At 49.2% G+C, this 16,948-nt stretch overlaps 3 protein-coding genes across 3 annotated transcripts; 2 read left to right on the top strand and 1 right to left on the bottom strand.

Moving 5' to 3' along the window:
• Nucleotides 1-14: 14 nt before the first annotated feature.
• Nucleotides 15-1,370, top strand: LOC101761639 (cytosolic sulfotransferase 14). The gene has a single exon (XM_004969352.4). It carries the CDS (start codon nt 67-69, stop codon nt 1,108-1,110), a length of 1,044 nt encoding a protein of 347 aa, XP_004969409.1. The 5' UTR covers nt 15-66; the 3' UTR covers nt 1,111-1,370.
• Nucleotides 1,371-2,255: 885 nt separating this feature from the next.
• Nucleotides 2,256-6,663, top strand: LOC101762052 (myosin-17). Its single transcript, XM_004969353.3, has 19 exons — nt 2,256-2,477; nt 2,567-2,719; nt 2,820-3,061; nt 3,153-3,272; nt 3,354-3,581; nt 3,694-3,833; nt 3,939-4,056; nt 4,138-4,212; nt 4,303-4,359; nt 4,450-4,611; nt 4,684-4,827; nt 4,918-5,121; nt 5,198-5,335; nt 5,411-5,481; nt 5,557-5,656; nt 5,737-5,850; nt 5,944-6,024; nt 6,108-6,202; nt 6,294-6,663. The coding sequence occupies exons 2-19, from the start codon at nt 2,605-2,607 to the stop codon at nt 6,403-6,405; spliced, it is 2,316 nt and encodes a 771-aa protein (XP_004969410.1). The 5' UTR covers nt 2,256-2,477; nt 2,567-2,604; the 3' UTR covers nt 6,406-6,663.
• A 6,784-nt stretch (nt 6,664-13,447) lies between these two features.
• On the bottom strand, nt 13,448-16,677 carry LOC101762470 (actin cytoskeleton-regulatory complex protein pan1). Its single transcript, XM_012845749.2, has one exon. The coding sequence runs from the start codon at nt 16,482-16,484 to the stop codon at nt 13,818-13,820; it is 2,667 nt and encodes an 888-aa protein (XP_012701203.1). The 5' UTR covers nt 16,485-16,677; the 3' UTR covers nt 13,448-13,817.
• Between the last annotated feature and the right edge of the window lie 271 nt (nt 16,678-16,948).

The following is a 16,948-nucleotide window of genomic DNA, read 5'->3' on the forward strand; positions in this document are numbered from 1 at the left end:
TTACTCCTTAGCCTTACCCTTGCAGATATTTATACAAAGAATCAAAGGTGCCACGACTACGAGTTTATGCGGCGTCGCCAACTCGCCATGTCGTCCTCCGTGCAAACCGTTCCCCAGCAAGAAGCCGATGCGCAAGCGGAGGAAACCAACCAGCAACTCTACCAGCGTTTCACCGATCTGGTCTCCTCCCTGCCGAGCTCCGATGGCCTGTCGTACCTGCGGCTCTACCTCCACGGCCAAGGCTGGCGCGCCAGCCAGGTGCCCATGGTCGGCGCCATGGTCGCCGGCGCCCGCTTCGCCGCGCGGCCCACGGACGTCGTCCTCGCCAGCCTGCTCAAGACCGGCACCACGTGGACCAAAGCGCTCCTCTACGCCACCGTGCGCCGGCGGGAGCACCCTCCGGACGCCGCCGACCACCCTTTCCACTCCCTCGGGCCCCACGAGTGCGTCCAGATCTTGGAGTACCAGATCTACGCGCACGGCAGAGTCCCCGACATCGGCGACCTCCCGGATCCGAGGCTCTTCGCCACGCACGTCCCCTTCGCGGCGCTGCCGGGGTCCGTCGCCGGCGGCGGCTGCAAGGTCGTGTACGTGTGCCGCGACCCCAAGGACACCCTGGTCTCTCTATGGCACTTCATAAACAAGTTCAGGGCCAAGGAGGGGATGGGGCTCCTCTCCGCCGAGGCCGCCGCCGACATGTTCTGCGCCGGCGAGTCGCCGTTCGGCCCGTACTGGGAGCACGTGCTCGGGTACTGGCGCGCGCACCTGGCGCGGCCCGACCGGGTGCTCTTCTTCCGGTACGAGGAGATGATGAGGGACCCCGCGGCGCACGTCCGGCGGCTAGCGGAGTTCGTGGGGCTCCCGTTCGGCGTCGCCGGCGAGGACGACACGGCGGACGCCATCGTCAGGCTGTGCGCTTTCGAGCGCATGTGCGGGCTTGAGGCGACGAAAAGCGGCAGGACGGAGCTGGGGATCGGCGCGGTGGAGAACAGCTTCTTCTTCCGGCGTGGCGTGGTGGGGGACTGGGTGAACCACCTCTCACCGGAGACGGCGCGGCGCATCGACGACATCACCCGCTCCAAGTTCGAGGGCTCCGGTCTCACCGTCTAGCGTCGTCCTCGATCTTCAGTTGTTCGTAGCATACAATTCCACTTTGTCATTACCTTGCCTTGCTACCCATTGTGGAAATAGGCTCGACCAATCCAAACTTTGTTCCATCTATATCATCTCTGGGTTGGGGACGTAACATGTTTTGTTGTTTTTTTTCCGTGGTCAGAATAAATTACCCATCCTTGTGTAACTAGTGGACGTAACATGTTTTGTTGTTTTTTTTCCGTGGTCAGAATAAATTACCCATCCTTGTGTAACTAGTGTTATTTCCTTTCCTTTTTTTATTTTTACTACATATTACATCAAAATGACATTTAAATTGCAGCTTTAATCTATTAAATCTAAATGTGCAATGAACTTAACATTAGTTAAATATTGTTGTCATCCTTTTGCCGGCACTTGGCTTCATTCCTAATAATGGTAAAGATGATTAATGGAGAAGCATGAACTCCAACCGGAAAAAGATGGTCTCTGCCTCTCAGGAGCTCAGTGGGACGAGTGGACCTGACGCAGGCGCACAGTGTTGGCTCCTTCAGTCCTTCTCGGCCCGGCCCATTTTCGTTTCCAACGTACACTGCGCGGGCGCCAGTTATTTCCGTTACCTTCCCGCCTTTCCCGTTTCCCGGACCCAGCGGACAGTGTCCACTCCCGTATCAGTCAGTTCTCCTACACCTAACCTGCGCTGTCCGTGTCCTGTTTCTCTGGCTCCGACCCCACCCCCACCTCTGGTCCCCGGGCCCCACTTTACAGAGTGTACGCGTAGTAGGCTGCACGTTGCTTCTCTCTCCTAATTAATCTCGCAACAAATCATCAGATACACAATCATGTTAACCGTAAAACGAAAGAAGATCATTTTATTCCGATGCCTTCCAGCTGTTGCAGATGATGTGAGGCCTACCTCTCCGGCCACTGCAGCTGCATCAGTTTAAAATGTCGAAATTGCATTATTTTTTTTCCTCCATTGATGCGCAGAAGGAATTGGCCAGCCGGAACAAATCGTCCTACTATTATTTTTCCTCTTCGCTACCAAATTGTGCGGCGCTTTAATTTGCCCAGTGTATTTTTGTTTAACTAATGCACAGAATCCGCCTTTCTTGACCTGAGGCTTTGGTTGTCGGTAACACTGAATTAAACCAATTTTTGTTGATGAAATGACCATCGGATATTTAGTTTATGATTTATTTTCTCTCTAGTGTCATTGTCCCATCTAATATTTTGAGGGTGACATGTCATTGTTAGGCCAAAAATCCAAAGGGAGAAGAAGGAAAAGGCAGGGCGAGAGAGGGGAAAGTACCAAGCCAGCTAGGGAGCAAGGAAGCAGAGATGCCAACCGCAAGATGCTGTGATCTCCGCTCATGAGCAAACTGGTAACTAGCTTGATCATGCTTCACTTGTCTAATCCTAACTTGTTTCTCCTCTAATCCGATCCCAAGATTTCACATCCGTTTGCCTGCAGTGGGCGCAGCAGAAGCCCCGTCAAGGTCAAGGCCGCCTATGGATGGAGATCAGAGGAGGCCAGCCGCCGCCGCCGTGGTCACCGTCGCACGGGCGGCGCGCGCGCAGGACAGCCCGGCGCGGCGCCTGATCGCCTGGCTGCAGCTTCTCCTCCGTGAGTGCCAACCCCGTTCCTCTCGTCCTTCCCATCCATCCTAGAAGGATCAGGCGAGGTCGATCGTGATCCAAGGCGCCGCCGCTTCGGAATTGTGCAGGGGCGTTCGTTCAGAGGTACAGCAAGCTCGCGAGCTGGGACGCCGCGGGGCGCCCCGTGCTCGTCGTCCTCGCGGCGTTCGTGCTCCAGAGGAGCCTGCGCCGCCGGTACCTGTCATGGAAGGAGTCGTCGCGGCTGCGGCTGCGGGCCGCCGCCGTCACCGTGCAGGCGGCCGTCAGGGCCATGGCGGCCCGCCGCGAGCTCTCGCTCCGGAAGCAGATCAGAGCAGCCACGCGCATCCAGGTAGCATCCCGTGATCAACTGTAGCATCAGTATGTCGCTGCACACTCCTGTAGTGGACTCTAATTCCTTGTCATCTCGAGGAAAAAAAAAGGCGCAATGGCGTGCGCACAGGGCAGTGTGGAGCTATCTGATGACGAGGAGAGCCGCCCTGATCTGCCAGCGTTCTTGGAGACAGAGCATGGCAAGCAGGGAGCTCAGGAAGCTCAGACTGGTCGGACCCTCATCTTCTATACATGCTGCAATGTGGAATGGTTTTCTTGTGTTCTCTGCTTGATATTTGGGCAATGTGCAGGAAGATCTTGAGAGGGAGATGCTGGCTGAGATGTGCAGGCTGCGTGAGATGGTGGACGTGCTCCAGCAGGCCGTCAATGACGCGGAGACGAGGGCCGTTAATGAGAGGGAGGCGGCGAGGAAGGCGATAGCCGAATTGGAGGCGGCCCCGTTGATCAAGGAGACCGTGGTTATGGTTGAGGACACCGAGAAGGTTAACTCATTGAATGCCGAAGTTGACCGCCTGAAGGTCTGTCATTGACGCCAGCTCGATTCAGAGATTGTGCAATGTGGAATGGTTTCAAGTGGAATCTGATCTCTGAACATTCAACATCAATCGGTTTTCGCTTTGTGGCTTGCAGGATTTGCTGGGAGCTGAAATGAAGGAAACGTTTGCCGCGAAGAAGGTGCTTGCTGAAGCTGAATTGAGGAATGAGAAACTGGCTAGGTTGCTTGGAGTCGAGGAGGTTAAGAACAAACGGTTGCAAGATTCGCTGAAAAGGTTTATTGAAAGTTCAGAATTAGATAATGCTCACCTTGTAGCGCACTGTGCATTTTCTGTGAATTCATGATGCAAATTCTGGTGTTTTGCACGGTTGTTGCATAGGATGGAGGAGAAGGCTTCCAATCTAGATGAAGAAAACAAAATGCTTCGACAGGCTGTTGCGTCAATTCCTACTATCAAGTCACCATCGACCGAAAACCATGAAGCGCCTAATATTCAGGTACCTGCTATCAGGATCACCAAACCATGTATGTATGAGCCTGCAGCTGCTAATAATAGTTGTGCATATCTATGTTTACAGGAGACTACTGATAATGAGAAAACACCAAATGGTGCAGTGAAGCCCATCATAGTGGATAGGGAGGGTAATATCCATGTATGTATGAGCCTACAGCCACTTAGATCAATAAATATTTTTGTTGGCTGTGTATACTTTGCTGACTTGGCATTATGGATTCCTAACTAGGAGAAGAGTGCTGAACAACCTAGCTCAAATGGTAATGAAGCTGAGAAGCAACAGCAAGTATGACACTGGCCTGCACTTCTCGGCTTTGTTGGTTTTCCATTGACATGATGCGTTCTGAGTATTTTTGTTGCATCTCAAAACATTCAGGAGCTTCTGATCAAGTGTCTATCTGAAGATCTGGGTTTCTCGATCGGTAGGCCAATTGCAGCATACCTCATCTACCGATGTATGGTCCATTGGCGATTATTTGAAGAGGAGAGGACCCCAGTCTTTGACCGGATTATTCAGAAGATTACTACTGCCCTTGAGGTATCTTGCAGATTATATGAATTTTTTGGTTAATAAGAAATGAAACATAGTTTTTATATTCTTCGCTGCTAGGGTCGAGACAACAATGACACATTAGCGTATTGGCTGTCCAATTCATGCACACTGCTGGTTCTTCTCCGAAGGACACTGAAAATCAACGGGGTAGCTGCTTTGGCTCGTCAGAGGCGAAGAGCATCACCCTTGAAGGTACCACAGGTATTGTGCAGAAACTTTCTCTGTCTGCTCAGTAGCTTCAAATGATTTTGCCACTGCGCTTGTACATTCTAAAGTCTCATCTCACTGCAGGAAGACGAAGATCCTAGTCATCATGACCGTCCACTTTCTGATGGACGGTTGATCGGTGGGCTAGCTGAAGTTTATCAAGTTGAGGCCAAGTATCCAGCTATTGCATTCAAGCAGCAGCTGACAGCATTGTTGGAGAAGGTTTATGGAATAATCAGGCACAACCTGAAGAAGGAACTGTCCCCACTTCTCAGCCTGTGTATTCAGGTAGTATTCTGCTGCATGTTATATTTCTCAGCCATCTTTTGCTGAAATTAAAGCATCGACATAAAATCTTCTGTAGGCACCAAGAACATTTGTTGTCAGCCCCAGAGGATCATGTTCTCAAGGAACAGATTTGGCACAGCAAGCTTCCATGGCACATTGGCAGAGCATCATCAAAATCCTCACGAATTCTCTCAATGTTATGAAATCCAATTATGTATGTTCCAAAAATTCAGTATTAGCTACTGCTGTCTTTTGAAACACGCATCACTGAAGCCTAGTTGCACTGCAGGTGCCTCCATTCCTGATCTGCAAGCTGTTCACTCAAGTTTTCTCATTCATCAATGTGCAACTGTTTAACAGGTAGGCACTTAGTTATTGTTCACTCAGCTTTCAAACCTAGCTCCATGAACTCATGCAAGATTTTTTCAACTGTAGTCTTTTGCTACGGCGTGAATGCTGTTCGTTCAGTAACGGAGAGTATCTCAAAGCTGGGCTGGATGAGCTAGAGCATTGGTGCTTTTGGCTGACTGAAGAGGTGATGACATCTTCAGACAGCTTAAAAAAAAACCTTTGAGAAAGCATTTGCTAACCTTCTTCACCTGTAAATCTAAACAGTATGCAGGCTCTGCCTGGGATGAGTTGAAGCATATTAGGCAAGCAGTCACACTCTTGATACTCGAAGAAAAGCACAGCAGGAGTCTCTCAGAGATCACAGACGACTTTTGCCCAGTAAGTTTCTGAATCTTGCAAACGACTACATGCTCTTGATACCACCATTCTCAAGTTAGTGACAAAGTTGGGAGTGTTCTATGGTACCGACAGGCGCTGAGCATGCAGCAACTGTACCGGATCAGTACGATGTATTGCGACGACAAGTATGGAACCCTGGGCATTCCATCAGAAGTGAGTTAATTCCAGCACATTCATGTCAAGAACTTCCAGTCTTCCACTTGTTTACTTCATGGACTGAATTCTCTGAACCTCAGGTCATCTCGAGCATGCGGACCAAGATGGTCGAGGGCTCTAGCAGTCCATCCGCTCACGACGACATCAACTCGTTCTTGTTAGATGATGACTTTAGGTATTGTTTCCTCTCTTCTTGAATCTTGACCCCCCATCTCAGTTGCCTGATGATACATTGATCCTCATCAAGACTGTATTTCTGATTGCAGCATACCATTCTCTGTTGACGACATTGCCAAGCTGATGGTGCACGTGGATGTAGCGGATATGGACCTCCCGCCACTAATTCAAGAGAACAATGGCACCAAATTGGGACACTGAGCTGAACGGTGATACGCTTCTTCTTTTTTTCGTGTTGCGGTGATGTATATAGCGTGTGATATATGACATACCACAGTTTTGAGATTTGAGTTCTGATTGCATATACGGTTTTGGTTTTTCTTCTTCGACTGGTCTTCGTTTCTCTTCCCCCCTGAGTGAGTTTCTGATTGGGTTGCGTGTGCATGATTGTACAGAACTGAGCTGGCATGTAATGTAAGCAATGGAAGCAAAGAAGGGCTTTGTGCTTGATTTTTCAGAGGAGTGATAGATGCTTGCAAGCGAAGCTTTCCTGCTGTATTTTGCCATGTGTGTTAGGCTGCTGAATTGGTATACACTTCTTTAATCTTACTCATTTTCTAGCTGGGACACCTGTCACTGGGGTTGATGACTTGTGGCCTAACCGCCATTCAACTGCTGAGCATCTACCCCTCGTTGTGCGCAGCAGCCCCCGGATCTTGAAAAGATATTGCGAGTACGACACGAGTTTGCACCGTATCAAGAACAACGTATATAAATCTCGTAAAAAACCGTAGATGACGGCGTTGAGGTAACCATGACAAGAGAATAGGATTTTGGCGAAGCCAACCGCAAATTCTTTAAGCACAACTCCAAAAAAGTACAAGTGATTGTCGCTCCCTCACAACCATACTTGACCCTCTAAGACCCTTTGATTCTTACCCTGTATAAGAATCCAGTGCTATAGAACTATCTAGCCTATCACTCTTGAACGTTCCTAATTGCCTCTCACAAGCCTTGGATGAGACCTTGATGTTTGCCTTTAGCTTGATTAATTCCTAGAGACTCCACCCCCTTTTTATATAGTCCACTCTAAGACTCTCATACATGCAAGTAGGAGTCCCACACCTAGTAGGATTTAATACTCAAGTCCTAGTAGACTATAAGTCCTAATAGCACACCCCTACTGAGCCTACTTGAATCACCATACAACATCTGTCACTCTCTCTCAATAATATAAAAACAAAAAACACTGGTGAGCATCAGTCACTGGAACTGGTGACTTGTTGTCTATCCTTATTGCCTCTGATTGCCCCCCTGGCTGTGTGATTTGGATCTGGCCATGGCCAGCTCATGGATAAGAAAGTGGCCATGACAACGAGTTTAAACCATAGCCACTCCTCTTAGGGTTAGAACAAGGTTGCTGACAAAGACGTAACAGTGTAATATACAGGTTAAAAACAACGACCGCTCAATCATATCTTTGTCGGCAACACTGTCGTCTGAGAAAAAGAGGACAAGAGACCAAAAACATCTGTGTCTCCATAGCACAACTTTTGCTTATCAATGTTGGCAGCACGTTGTTCAGGCGACTTCCACAAAAATGAATAACAAAAAGCATGCGATGCACCGATTTGATTCTGTTTATTTGCACAAGAGGTTTTTATTTACTTTTGATCTAACACTAACACCACTTGATCTGCAACACAAGGAATTGCCTTGTACAGTTGCGTCGTTGCAAATTGCAATCCTACACAGATTGCCTTGCAATTGCAGCAGGCCCCTACCAAAGATACCATCTTTCACTCTATCATAGCCACATGTAAGACAGCAGTGTGAGATCCGACCATGTATGTGTCATGCAGCAAGTGTGCAAAGCAGGTGAGATACGATCCTCAAACTCTGGCTGCCGTCTTCTCTCCTCGAATGAATTTTACATGAAACGGTTCATTTCCTCGTGGTAGTTCTAGAAGGATTCCTCCATCATCAAACGCATGAGGTTGGCTAGCAAACAGTTGCCCACCACAACAACCAACTGAAACCAATCCGCTTGAACTGAACATCTGCTGATGATCTCATAAGTCAGTTTGATGCAGTTTAGAAATTACAGTGTGTGAATCAGAGGCCGGTGAACCTGCTGGAAACAATCTACTCTCTTCTCTCTCTTTGTTTTACTGTTTTTCCATTACTGTTGAGCTTAAATTGTGACACACGTCTTCAGATGGAACGTGATCTATCTTTGTGCATGTAGGATCAGAGTGTTTTGCTTTGTGTTTCAATCATGGGCAGCCAGTGATGGGTCATTTTCATTATGTCTCATCAGGTTTTTGCGATCACCGCATGACCCGGGAGTTTGTACTTCCTGGTAAAGCTTCTTCACTTGCAAGCCTTTGTGGCTTTCAGCATTGACCAACCAGTTGAATTGGTCAGCTTGTTTTACTATATATATTATAGTTATTACTATATATATTATCAATAGAAGCTTTGCCTCTACTAGTTATTACTATATATATTATAAATAACGTAAGTAAATGCAAGAGAAAAAAGAAAGGAAAAGAAAAGAAAAAAATAAATAAACCGAAAGCTGGCTAGATACTAATAGCTGGAACTGGCAAGTAGTTTGTTTCGCCCATATGCACAAGCATTGCAGACACATGTCTAAATTTTGCCTTGCAGATCTCAACCATGGGCTTTTTCTTGTTGGAGTTCCCTAGCTCCAGAAATGATTGGAGCCGGAGCCGGAGCTATAGGTTTCGTATTTGGTTGAGCAATTTTATTACTCCATTCATTTCAAATTGTAGGTCGTTTTAACTTTTCTAGCTCCATAGATATTATTATGCATCTAGACATACACCAGATGCATAATAATATCTATGCACCTAGAAAAGCTAAAACGACGTACAATTTGGAACGGAGGGAGTGCTACTTTAGATTAAGCATACATGTTTAAACCACTTATATTTTGTCCTATAACTCTAAATTTTTCGCGGATCTGCTAGAGCAATGCGAAATGACTATTACTACGATTTGTTAGGAACTAACGAACTAGTACTACTCTTAGTTACACAACTAAATATAGAAATATTGGTCCAACAAGACAAGATTGCCAAGTTGTAGTGGAGAAATGATTTACGAGAAAACTTGGCTGGGCAATTCGTTTTACTTAGAACACGCAATGATAAGCATGAGCTTGACAAATCAATGAAGCTTCACTTTTAACCAATCACTCCACATTTTAAACCATAAATTAATACATGGTTCAAATTCATGGACAAGCCGTTTTCAATCCCATATGACATATTATTAAACTCTATTTCCTGGCAACCGAACCAAGAATTCAAATGCAAAGTATCAGAATATATGTAGTCAAGCGTGGTGCTCCAATTGTGGTGGAAAATGAAAGCAAATCTGTCATCTGTATGGCGTGGCAGTGGAGCTAGAACTTCTAGTCAATGCTTTGGCACCAAAGCTGCGAATGCAATTGGCGTGGCAAGCAGCTGCCCACCACCACCTGCAACTGGAACCAATGAACTAATGAGCATCTGCACACAATAATCTCCTACGCCAGTGTGATGGATTCAGTTTGGGGCCAAGTTTAGAAGGCCAGATGATGAGTTCTGCTGAAAACGAAAGACATCATGAGAAGATCAACATCAACAGTACCCGGAAGAAGCGGTGTGCAATCACTGAAGAACTAGGTAGATTTGTGTAGAATTGTTGTGCTGTGGAGTGTGGATCAGCGGCCTAGCTACTAACTGTTCAGCTTAAACGATGACACATCTTTGATTGATTTTGTCGATTGAAGTGGTGAATTTGTCTGTGTATGACATGGGGATATTTGTTCATGCACTGTTTCTTGTTCTTCAGCTGGATCGATGTTTTGCGTGTTTGTGATTTATAGTAAGGTCCAAGGCCGATCATTGTAGGATCAGAGAGTTTGTAGGCAGGCCGATCAAAACCAGTGATAGGTCATTTTCGTTCTATATCTATGTCTCTCCTTGCTTCGAATTTTCATGTGTTCAACGAATGTGCCTATGACGCTAGAGTTCGCAGGAATGCTGCTTCACTCGCAAGCCTGTGGTTTTCAGCATTGACCAGTCAGTTGGATTAGCCAGTTTGTTCCTGCGGGAGTCAAATGCGCTCCTGATTAAGCTACCGTTGTCTCAAATAGCGTTCCGGCTGTAAAAATATAAAAAAAATGCATGGAATAAAACAGTGTTGCAATTGTTTGCACGTACCACCATCCCTAGCTAGTTTAGAACAGAATTGGATGTACGCATTACTTTTGGGCGACATATCTGGATTCGAGTCCGAGACTCCACACAGGCCTCTAGGTACGAAATATTACATGCAAACTAAACATGGAGCACTCGAGAATATTATTGGTATATGTGCATCGAACTTGTACTTGGAACAACTTACACCAATGAAAAAGAAAATATTGAAAGTCGAAGAAGATAAGATTGTGATGTAGAAGTGGAGAAAAGATTTGCGCAGAAACTTGTCGCGAAAAGGATTTATAAAAAAAAGAGTAAATTGCACTCATCATGCAACAACTTGTCAGGTGGGTGCAGATTGGTCCAACAACGTGTAAAATGCTCAATCTAGTACAATAACTTATCATGTGTATGCAGATCTAGTACAATAACTTGACATGTTAGTGCAGATTGGTTGAAAACTTGTAAAAAGCTCAAATTAGTGCAATAAATTGGTAAATTGGTGCACTCGTAGTACAAATATTGTAGCAAGCAACGTATTTGCTAATGCTGGGCCAGCCTATGTTCGCATGGGAACAAGTTATTGAGCACTATTTGATCATTGATACTCATGTCAAAGGGTAACATATTGACTAGAACCTTTCCGTATATCTATAAAATTAATGTTACAACTTCATATTAATTATTTTTATACAATAATTTAATTTAAATTAGGAATATTTAATTTCATATTCACTACTGATAAGTTCAACTCACTGTTGCATTTTTTGTTCAGCTAAAAAACCAATATAGTAATGCATACTAATGGTACCTTTTAGAAGTTTGGCATAAATATTTTTTAAAGTCACATGTACTTGTTTAGAAAGTAAAAATGAGCTAAAATAGCAGAAATATACATGCTTCTCTATGGTTGTTGAATACATGAGCAGAAGCACAGGTCACAGGATCTCTCTCGTGGACTTTAGTCTTTCATTAATGCCAATAGCGTAATTATAAAATTTTATTCACTTTTAAAACAAATAAGTTATATACACAGTTGAGAAGCAATAGACATGTCACGATCAATGAATTTTATTGACAAAAAATAAGAATTATTCATTGGAAGAAAATTCACGTACATGCCCATCTACTTTGCTTATTACGTTATTGTTGTAATTTTTGGACTGTAGGTGCACTAATTTGCCATGTTATTGCACGAAATTAAGCATTTTATAAGTTTTTGACCAATCTGCACTCAACTGTCAAGTTATTGTACTAAATTGAGTATTTTACAAGTTGTTGGACTAATCTGCATACACATGATAAGTTATTGTACTAGATTGAGTATTTTACAAGTTGCACCCACCTAATAAGTTGTTATATGGTGGAGCTTGACACCTCACTATGGCTTCTCCGTAAACAAATATCCTTAAGCTATTCCTCGGCTCAAATTCATGGACAAGCCCTTGTCACAATGCATAAAAAAACATCACAAACACATCTATGTCTGATGGACACATAGTAATTAAAGTATTTCCTCATGTTTGAAAAAGGCAAAATAGGCGATTTGGTCCCTCAACTTTACCCCATGGGTCAAATTTGTCCCTCAACTTTTGGATCGACCAATTTAGTCCCTCAACTTCTGTTTCTTGATCAAACTCGTCCTTATACTAATATGGTACTCCATGCTAGCATAAGACTAGTGCAAAAAGTCATTTTTATCCTTGGGTCCTTCCCATCCTCATGTATACTACTCCCCCACTGATAAAATGGTAGCTCTAATCAAGAAGTTTAAGCAACCATGTTGGCACCGTTGCACAAACAGTTTTGGGATTTGCCTGTAGACGGAGTAATTCTCCATGTATGTGCTATATAATAATTGTGGCGATTTATGTGCGTGTGGGCAAAGTAATTAGGGCTAAGCTTGTATGCCACAATTGGGAAAAAAATTAATTCCCAATCCTGATCCGTGGCTAATTCTAAAGCAGAAGTGTACGTGCACCGTTTCATTACCACGAAATGGTTTGATTTGTCATCAAGTGATGGTAACGAAGACTACAAAAATTAGTTCGTTCATCATGCACTGGGAGCATGCATTGACGTACACCCAATTCATTCGGACCCATGCAGGCTATGTCCAGCACAAAAGATCACATGAAATGAGGGAAGTAGTCAAGGGTTAAAACCACTTTTCACATTTGTGAAATACCAATACGCAAGGCTACATCATCACAAAGGACGAGTTTGACAAAAACAAAAGTAGAAGGATTAGATTGGACATTTTAAAAGTTGAGGGATGACTTGATCCTCGAGGAAAAGTTTGAGGGACTAGAATAGAAAAAAACAGGAATTCAAACGCAGAAGAATAGTCCAAGTGCAGTGCCTCAACAGCAAGATTAGGACATGAAAGCGGCTTGCTTGCACTCACAATCATGGAGCTTGGGAGGCCCCATGCACACGTAGAGTATGCTTGAAAGGTGGATGGATTGAGGGGTTCATCTAGGAACCCATTAGCACTAGTATAATGTATCATGATTTCCATGATACTATAAACTCCATGAAACCACATCCACCAGCGCAATGGGATTAGATTAATGCGCATGATATTTGAGAGCTACTGCACATTTGTTTTTCCTTCTTTTTTCCCCCTTCACTGAAACTCTGAAAGGCACACTCCCTGTCAAGTAGTATAACCATTATTGTTTGTTAATTCCGATTAGCAGCCGTACTGCTAGCAGCAGTAGATGTTCCTAAAAAAAGGTAGCAGGAGATGTTTTTGGTTGTCAGGTTGGTGATGCGCATTGTGGCATTTCGTTGTCGTGATGGGTGGTGCCCAACCACACGAGGCCCAATCCATCAAGCTAATCCTACAATACAACCGACCACATTCATTATTCAAAGGAACCATATAGCTATGCAATACCGCACCAAACACACACTGGAATCATCATGCTTGACAGCTTGCTGCCACTGCCCAATCCTCTCGTGCAATGCAATGCAAGAACTAGGATCAGAGCAGGTATCAGCAACAGCAACCACAGCACGTTATCCACACAGACCGTACGTACGAGTACATGTACACGTACATGAATGCATACAGGAACGAAAAGTAGAAAGGAAAGGGTAAAGATGTGTAACTTTCTCATAATGTATTTTACAAACTCCAAAAGCTTTCCAAAGTGCAATCGACATGAAATTCACATCGGCTCACCTAATGCAACACCCAAAGAGAGCTTTTTGGCCATTTTAAAATAAGCACAAAAATGGCTCCCTCTCTCACACAAATCTCACTGTCAATCCGCTAACTACCGAATATTAGCGAAAAAGGAAATCATTCACAAAGAATACTGTACTGCAGGCAAACCGGGATTAGCAGCCATAAGAAATGGTCTTTTGTGGCATCCTTTTTTCCCCCTCCATTTTCTGGACCAATTTCCCTTTTTTTTTTCTTTTCAAATTTTCCCTTCAATGTCAGTGTCGTTAGAAGCCGACGGCGACAGCAGCGGTCGCCGGCGTCTCCGGCAACGAGATGCCGTCGTCATCCTCATCGTCGCTGCCGAAGAGCGACCCGATCACCATGAACTCTCCCTCCTCTTCAATCTCGACGGTGGCGTCCTCTTGGATGTGCCTCTGCCACTTCTCCCGGTACGAGTTGAGCTTCTCCAGCTTCAGCCCCTCGCGGAAGCTCTCGATGAACCTGTCCGCCTTCGTGTTCACGTCGGGGCTCGCGCAGTACGATGGCGCCGGCGAGGCCGGCACCGAAGGAGTATCACCATCGCCCTCGGATACCAGCGGTGGTGGCGGCGGGGGAGGTGGAGGTAGCGGCGGCGACGGCGGCGGGAGCGGGTAGTAGGTGTAGTAGACGCGCCTGGGGGTGGGGTACAATGGCGGCTGCTGCGCGTGCGTGTGCGTGTGCGTGTGCGCGTGCACGCGGGCGCGCGGCGGGCGCGCACTGACCGGTGGCGGCGATGGTGCTGGAGGAGCGGGGCGAGACGGAGGCGGGGGTGGCTTCTTGGATCGGCGAGTGGGTGGAGGCGGGGGTGGCGGCTGCGGCGGCGCGACGGAGTGGATGCGGCGGCTCTTGCTGCCGCCCTTCTTGTTCTTGAAGAGGTTGGAGAAGATGGAGGACGGCGGGGGCGGGGGAGGCGGCGGGGGCGGCGGCGGCGGCGCGGCATTGGTGGTGCGGACACTGGAGTCGGGGCTCGCCGACGCGTCGGACGACGGCGGCGAGTAGTGGTCGTCGGAATGGTGGTGGTGGTGGGGCCGCCTCTTGGCCTTCATGGTAATGCTCTTGCGCTTCTTCTGGTAGAACAGAGCAATGGCGGACGCCAGCTCCTTGGCGCCGCCGACACTGCCGCCCCGCTTCTTCTTGCTGCGCGACCCCGTCGACGGAAGCGGTGGAGGTGGCGGCGGGGGCGGCGTTCCAGGCGGGAACATGGCCGGCGTTGGCGGCGGCATCGGGTTCCTGACCTCTTCCACTGCTATCTCTTGCTCCAGTTCCTCTGGCCTCGGCAGCTTCTCGACGCTGCGCCGTCGCCGTCGGGTAGGCGCCGGCGGCGGTGGCGGAGGTGGTGGAGCAGCAGGGGCCATCGCCACCGGAGCCTCCTGTTCCGGTATCACGCCCACCGCCTCCGAGCTCCATCTGCTGCTCCTCGCCGGAGCCGCCGCCGCCTCCTGCGCCAGTATCGCGTCCAGCGACTCCGAGTTCCACCTCCTGAGCCTCGCCGGCGCCACCGGCGCCTCCTGCTCCGGTATCACATCCACCGCCTCCGCGCTCCACCTGCTGCTCCTCGCCGCAGCCACCACCGCCTCCCTCTCTAGAAACGCATCCAACGACTCGGAGTTCCACCTCCTGATCCTCGCCGGCGCCACCCGTTCCTCCTGCTCCGGTATCACGCCCACCGCCTCCGCGTTCCACCTGCTGCTCCTCGTCGGAGCCGCCGCTGCCTCCCTCTCTAGAAACGCATCCAACGACTCCGAGTTCCACCTCCTGATACTCGCCGGCGCTACCCGCTCCTCCTGCTCCGGTATCACGTCCACCGGCTCCGCGCTCCACCTGCTGCTCCTCGCCGGGGCCGCCGCCGCCGCCGCCTCCTGTTCCAGAAACGAATCCAACGACTCCGAGTTCCACCTCCTGATTCTCGGTGGCGCCACCCGCACCTCCTGCTCCGGTATGACGTCCTCCGCCTCCGCGCTCCACCTCATGCTCCTCGCCGGCGTGACCACCGCGTCCCTTGGCTGCGGCCTCTCCTCCTCCACCACCTCGGGCATCTTGGGGAGCCTCTCGACACTCCTCCTCCGACTCCGCGGCTCTCGAGGCGGCGGCGACCTCCGGCCGCGCTCGACGAACGTGTCGACGGGGATCGTCTTCACCTCCGGCGCCCTCCCCTGTGGGTCGACGTCCCAGCTCCGCTCCCGCCGCTCCGGGCGGCGGTTCCGGTACAGGTCGGCGTCGTCGTAGGACCGCCAGGCGGCCTCCGGCGACGCGAGGCTCCAGACGCCGTCGCTGCCGAGGCGCAGCTCCGGGTAGGAGCTGCTGCTCTTCATCCGTCGGATCCCCGCCGTGTGCGCGTGGTTGTTGATGCGGGGCAGGCTGGCGTAGACGCTGGAGAAGGAGTCGTAGCCCTCCCCCCAGTCCCCCGAGTCCGTCCTCGCCGCCGTGACGTCCCCCGCGGGCGGCGCGAGAGACGCATCCTGCCGGTCGCCCTTGGCCGCCGCCGACGCCGAAGCCGCGCCGGAGGAGGACTCCCCGTCGCCGCCGCTGCCGCGGCCGAGGAGGCCGCAGAGGATGGCGAAGAGCACGAGGCAGAGGTTGACGACGTCCCAGCCGCTCTTGAAGCTGATCCCGCCGCGGCGGTACCCTTGGCCCCCGCCTCCCCCTCCTCCTCCTCCTCCGCCGCCGCCTCCAGCCCAGGGCGTCGGGCCGCCGCGCCGCACCGCGGAGGGCAGGAACGGCAGCAGGAGCAGCGCGAAGAGGAGCACGAGAACCCAGACCTTGGCCCCGCCGGCGCCCGCATTGTCGTCCCCGTCGCCGCCGCCGCCGCCGGCGGCGGTGTAGGGGTACGACGCCGTCCCGCCGCTACCGCTGGTGCTGGGCGCCGCCGCCGCGGCATCCGCAGCTGAAGAACTCCTCACGTGGGCGTTCATCGCGGCGCCTCGCCGTCGTTGCCGCCCGGCGCAGAGGTGGATGCGAATCGAGACGGCAAAAGGGCAAAGCGCTCTCCGTCTCTCTGCTCGGTGACGTTGCTGTTGGCTTTTTGGCTTTTTGGCTGATCGATTTCTCTCCCTCTCGCTGTTCTGCGCTGCTTTCTTCTCTGTCTCTGAGCTGAGCTCTGAAGAGATGTATGTATATATACGGACACAGCAGGTGAGGTTTGGGTTGGGTGCTTGCTAATAGTTGCACGAAACGATGATTTGGCTGGAGGAAAGGCCGCGTACGGTACGATCGGGAATGATTAGGCGAGCCACTGCTACAGTAATCGCTTTCTTAATCTCCTCCTCTTACTAAACAATGCTGGTCAGGTCCACCGGTTAGTCACTCACGCGCCTGTGCGCACCGAAGCTTCTTCGCTGCCAAGTAGCCGCAGCAGCTCGTGTCATCAGCACACCGT

Source organism: Setaria italica, chromosome V, assembly GCF_000263155.2.
Source record: "Setaria italica strain Yugu1 chromosome V, Setaria_italica_v2.0, whole genome shotgun sequence".
NCBI lineage: Eukaryota > Viridiplantae > Streptophyta > Magnoliopsida > Poales > Poaceae > Setaria > Setaria italica.

What these genes read in the sequence shown, in the direction of transcription:
- LOC101761639 (XM_004969352.4), top strand. Translation starts at nt 67, where the DNA reads ATGCGGCGTCGCCAACTCGCCATGTCGTCCTCCGTGCAAACCGTTCCC.
- LOC101762052 (XM_004969353.3), top strand. Translation starts at nt 2,605, where the DNA reads ATGGATGGAGATCAGAGGAGGCCAGCCGCCGCCGCCGTGGTCACCGTC. An exon ending in AGCTCAGGAAGCTCAGACTG is followed by an intron (nt 3,273 to 3,353) that starts GTCGGACCCTCA and finishes GGCAATGTGCAG; the next exon opens with GAAGATCTTGAGAGGGAGAT. An exon ending in TTCTCAGCCTGTGTATTCAG is followed by an intron (nt 5,122 to 5,197) that starts GTAGTATTCTGC and finishes AATCTTCTGTAG; the next exon opens with GCACCAAGAACATTTGTTGT.
- LOC101762470 (XM_012845749.2), bottom strand. Translation starts at nt 16,484, where the DNA reads ATGAACGCCCACGTGAGGAGTTCTTCAGCTGCGGATGCCGCGGCGGCG.